This window comes from Clarias gariepinus, unplaced genomic scaffold, assembly GCF_024256425.1.
Source record: "Clarias gariepinus isolate MV-2021 ecotype Netherlands unplaced genomic scaffold, CGAR_prim_01v2 scaffold_33, whole genome shotgun sequence".
NCBI lineage: Eukaryota > Metazoa > Chordata > Actinopteri > Siluriformes > Clariidae > Clarias > Clarias gariepinus.
Genome location: NW_026521000.1, coordinates 537,393 through 542,906, shown reverse-complemented (window position 1 = coordinate 542,906; position 5,514 = coordinate 537,393). Strand labels below are relative to the sequence as shown.

The 5,514-nt window shown below is 39.0% G+C and overlaps 1 protein-coding gene across 1 annotated transcript; it reads left to right on the top strand.

Moving 5' to 3' along the window:
- The first annotated feature begins 286 nt into the window (after positions 1 to 286).
- LOC128517069 (homeobox protein MSX-2-like) lies at positions 287 to 3,177 on the top strand. Its single transcript, XM_053490835.1, has 2 exons — positions 287 to 659; positions 2,529 to 3,177. Exons 1-2 carry the CDS (start codon positions 455 to 457, stop codon positions 2,939 to 2,941), a joined length of 618 nt encoding a protein of 205 aa, XP_053346810.1. The 5' UTR covers positions 287 to 454; the 3' UTR covers positions 2,942 to 3,177.
- The last annotated feature ends 2,337 nt before the right edge of the window (positions 3,178 to 5,514 follow it).

The window sequence follows — 5,514 nt, the reverse complement described above, 5'->3', positions numbered from 1 at the left end:
GTGTGAAGCCTAAGGGTGTAACGATAAAGTGTGTTTCATTTCATCAGTTCTTTTGATCTGATACATTTACAGAACATTTCTCACGGCGGGTTACATTTTAAATTCCGCGTAATAAAGTATTAATCAGAATCCGACTGCTGATGAGGAGTAAACATGTAAACATCATCAGTACTACATTCTGTAAAGCGCTGTGTGTGTGTGTGTGTGTGTGAACAGTAACGTTCACTCTTTAACTCTGTACACTCCGGTGTCTGTCAGTCAATCACACGCGCACGCGCTGAGAGCTCTGTTCTGTCCGCGCATCAGACGGAGTTCCGGTTGGATCCGGTTCTCCTGCTTGAGGTGTTCAGACTCGGACCGCGGAGAGGGAGCTCGGGGGGTCCGGCGGTTCCTTTCCGTCAGGAGAACCAGGAACGGGTATCGCGGTGAGAGCGCGCGGTGAAAGCGCGCGGTGATGGAGCAGCGCGAGACTCAGACTCTCTCCTTCAGCGTGGAGTCGCTCATAGCTCGCGACCGGAGCGCCTCGAAGCGGGAAAACACCTGCGGCTCATCGCACGCGCACACCGAGGAACTCCGACAGCACCGAGTCCACACAGACCTCCGGTCCGAGTCTCCGAAACCCCAGGAGTCTGTCTGTGCATCGGAGTATTCACACACACGTGAGTTTCCTCTTTTTAGCTGATGATCTTAAATCAGTTACTGATGTGATGTTTAACACATATTTGTCTTGTGCAGAATCAGAACTCAAATGAGTCTTCTCGATCACACACACACTGATTACCGTATAAAACTTTTTCTATGTACAGGTACAATCAGAAAAATGTTACCAGAAAACAGCATCTAACTTTAAACTTACATTGATTATCAATATAAACACCACACCTGTGAGACTGGACACTGGAATAAACTGTGTGGTGCCAAAAATGTCAAACATTTATCTGTTCATTCTTTGACAATACTGCTGCTTTTTGTTGGAAACTGGCAGACATAAAAAAATGTGAAAAATAGTTTCTGATGCAAGGACTTCAATCAATGTTGTGAACCCAGTGTTAATGTTCCTGAGAGGCCGCGCTTTCAGAGAACTGAACAGAGAACCGGAGATGGAGGGTTTTAGAAGTCACGTGGGAGTCGGTCTCCAAATGAGCAGCAGGTACGAATAGAACATCTTTAGTTTCATGTGATTTGAAAAACCTTCCATCTACAGTTAAATATAAATATTAAAACTTTGATCATCATGTTATCTAGTTTAATTTAGTGTTTTAGCTACATAAATAAGACAGTAGGTTCTACATTCAACCCCTTAACACTTCATTGCTACTGGGCTATTTATTAAAATTCATTAATATAGACAAACATTATTTTAATGTAATTAAACAAAGCATCTTTTTAATATCATTCTTTTTTTGTTTCTATTCATTAAAAAAGTAACTTTTTCTAAATCAAAGTGACAAAACCCTACTCTAAGGCTAATAAATGTTTTTTACGATTTGGGACATTTTTCAATACAATACAATATTTTTTACAAAAACAGGATTTTCCTCTCTCTGTAAATCACACTGTTATGCAGTTAAACCGAGTGCACTAAATGCTGTCTGTCACTATGTTTAATCATTCATGTGTATAACTCTATGGTAGTTAATGCCATATGCACTGTGCAGTGTTTTATCTAGACAGTTAGATTTTCCAATTAAAACAGCGACGGCATGATTGTTGTATAAAGTAGACTATAAGTTTATAGAGTGTGTATTAAGGGCTTCATGTTCACTAGAGGAAACGGCTGGTGTGATGAGGGTGAACACAGTGAAGATTTAACTGATTAATCCCTCAGGACATTTTGTAAATTGTATTTATGAGAAAGGACTGAACTGATGCAGATTTAACAATTTATCGGAAAACACACACCTCGCCTTAATCCTCCCTCTGTGATGGTGAATCGAAGACCCGCTGAAAGACGGGGAGGAGCCGAAGGAGCCGAAGTCTGCTGCCTCTTATATCAAATTTAAAGGGGACGATGGGCGATCAGCAATTTGTGTGAAGTTTTTGGAGAGTTTTTAGGGGGGCTGAGTACAAATGTTAGGGGGGCTAAAGCGACGCCCATGCTGGACATCTAAGTAATCTAAATTTTATATCAAATACAACTGTACAGATTTACATTTCTTAAAATTATATCAGAACTCTAATTCCTGTTTTCTGTTTTGTTTTGTCTGTTAGGCATTTTTTTGTTAGACAAGTCTCCAGCAGAATAATGCTTTTTTCCAGCCAGACCCAGGGAGGCGATGTACTTATATACACATGAGCATATAAGGAAGTCACATCTGCATAATGCAAAATAAATGTGCAACACGTTGTGCTAGCTCTGCACTACATCATAGGCTGTTACCTTGATGTCACTAGCCTTAGAGCATAGCTAACAGGTTTTTAAACAGAAATCTAAAAAATTCATATTATTAATTTATTTCTTTAATAGCAGTTATGTTAAACAGATTCACCCATATAAAATAACATATGTTTTTTACCCCTTTCTACAGGTCAGGTGAGCTCACAGAGCATGCTGCGCAAACACAAGTCCAACCGCAAACCACGCACACCCTTCACAACAGCTCAACTGCTGGCACTTGAACGCAAATTCCACCAAAAGCAGTACCTGTCCATTGCTGAGCGTGCCGAGTTCTCCACTTCACTCACACTTACAGAGACTCAGGTAAAGATCTGGTTCCAGAACCGCCGTGCCAAGGCCAAGAGATTACATGAGGCTGAACTTGAGAAACTTAAACTTGCTACTAAATCCCCACTGACACCATGTCCATCTTTTGCTGTGACACTCCCTGTTAGACAACCACTCTATAGCAACTCGTTTCCTTACCAAAGGCCCCTGGTACACGTTTCGCCACTCGGAATGTATGGAACACCACTGGGTTACGGCTTGTATCACCTGGCATAAATGGATGTAAAGAAAACAGCCAAATTTTTTATTAAACCAGTCTGTAAATGCAAAACGCTGAATTAATCAAAGATCTTAAAAGTGCCTGAAATGGAAAGTGGAGACTTTTGCCTTTAAATCCTAACTAACGGATTTGATATTTCTGTGTGGGTCGGTGCATCCATTGCTTTGTATTTATGTGTGTACAGTTTGTGTACATGTTTTATACTTCAGATTATTCTTTTTATGCCAAATATAGATTTAATGCTACTGCTGATTGACTTTTTTTATTGTTTTTGTTTCAATTCATGTTTTTTTTTTTTTTTGATAAACTTTAGGTTAAGTGTCAAACTGAAGATTAAGTAAATGATTTAGAATTTTTTTTTGTGGTAAATTTATGAATAATTGATTTAGTTATCTAAGGATTGTTATCAGCTTTCTTCACTTACTATAGACGATAATCAGTTATACTGTTTTACTTTGCTTTGGTTTAAATGTGGCAATAGTATATTCCCGCTCTTTATATATACTGTTTTTTTCCATACAGCCATTTTGTTTCTTTGTTTCCAAGAAACAAAAGGCAAAATGTGATTTTTGTTTGCTTGCTTGTTTTTAAGCAAAATTGGTTATGCAAGAAAACTTGTTTGTAATAATAATGGTTTGTTCTTAATTTTGATTTTTAGTATTGGCTCCCTCTGCTGGTCTCATGCAGAAAAACACATTAAATACATTTGCAATTTGTTACTACTTATTTTTAGTTGTTTTTGCTTTGATGTACTTTGGTTGGTTTGAGTTTGTGCTTATGATGGCTTCAGATTCCTATTCTGGGCTGACAGAAATGGAACCTAATGTGAAATTACGTATGCATATGGTGTATTCTAAAATGTTTTTTGTTTTGCTCTGCTTACTTATTTAATTTCCTGTCAGCTTATACCAGCCTGGTCATTCTTTCGTGATCTTTCATCAACAAGGTGTTTCAGCCTGTTTCAGAGGGTGTTGCAGACCCTCAACTTACAGGGCTCAAAGTCTGCCAAGAAAATTTCCTCAACACCATTATACCCCCACCACCAGTCTGAAACGCTAATACATGGCAGGATGGATCCATGCTTTCATGTTGTTTACACCAAAAATTGAGACTCATCAGACCAGGTGATAATTTCTGATCTTCTGTTGTCTGATGTTGGTGAGACACCGCCAAGTGTGGTCTTCTGCTGCTGTAGCACATCTGCTCCAAGGTTCGACATGTTGTGTGTTCAGAGATGCTCTTCAGCAGACCTCAGGTGTAACGAGATGTTATTTGAGTTCCTGTTGCCTTTTTATCAGCTAGAACCATTCCGTCCACTTTCCACTGACCTCTGGCATCCACGAGGCATTTTCACCCAGAGAACTGCCTTACTGGGGATTTTCTCTTTTTCACACCATTCTTTGTAAACACTAGAGTTTAAATCTCAGTAGATCAGCAGTTTGGGAAATACTCAGACCAGAAACCACACCACGCTTAAATCACATTCTTCTCCATTCTGAGGCTCAGTTTGAACTTCAGCAGATTGACCGTGCCAATGTACCTAAATTCTTTGAGCTGCTGCTGTATGATTGGCTGGTTTTAATTATTTGATTATCTGATATTTGCATTAACAAGCAGTGGAACTAATGAAGTGTGCCTAATGAATTGGCCTGTGAGTGTAAAGTGTCATAAGATTAATTATCTAATATTTACTTTCATTATGACATCAGATAAAAAAAACTAGGCAAATTAAACCATTAAATCATCCAGGTTTCATTAAAGAAAACTCAGTGTGCTTCCAATGCTGAATGTTCTCATGAGCTCATGCAGGTTTGTTCATGCTGAATTAGCTTTAATTCCCAGCGAGCCCTCGTGTGTGCCCTCACATGGCACTCCTGAGTGAACTAGTGGTCTTGACACCTCTGAGCCTTCCTGATCCATCCTGATGCTCTACAATCAAAATCATTGTTTACTGGTTGAACTTAAATTATATTTTAAAAAAAATTCTTTCACAGAAACAAAAATCACAATAATCTAGCCACTTTGTCTCATGTTTCTCAGATATAATTAAAATGTTTAATTAAAATGTTGATTTAAACGTATCACAATTTGATTGTACCCTGTCCAGGGTGTACCCCGCCAAGTTTAATTCAATTTTATTTGTATAGCACTTTTAACAAATGCCATTGTCACAAAGCAGCTTTACACAATCGAAATAATTATTTAAGTTGGTATGGAATGTAAGTGTGCATGGATCAAGATGAGCAGATTGTCCCTGATAAACAAGCCGAGGGCGACAGTGGCAAGGAAAAACTCCCTGAGATGGTAATAGGAAGAAACCTTGAGAGGAACCAGACTCAACAGGGAACCCATCCTCATCTGGGTGTTAACGGAGAGCAGGGATTGATCTGCACTCATACTGTGTTAGCCAGTTTAGCTATAACAGTTGATATGTTGATGTTAATATGGAGTCCAAGTAGTAATTGAAAACTCAGGTAGACTTGAATGAAATTCCAGTCCTGAACTATCGAACAGTCAAGTCCTCAGAGAAACAGTTGCCAACACCAGTCGAGGCCAGAACCATCTTCTA

Excerpts from the sequence above, each read along its gene's own strand:
- LOC128517069 (XM_053490835.1), top strand. The coding sequence starts at position 455 with ATGGAGCAGCGCGAGACTCAGACTCTCTCCTTCAGCGTGGAGTCGCTC. Across the intron at positions 660-2,528 it reads ATCGGAGTATTCACACACAC|GTCAGGTGAGCTCACAGAGC; the intron begins GTGAGTTTCCTC and ends CCCTTTCTACAG.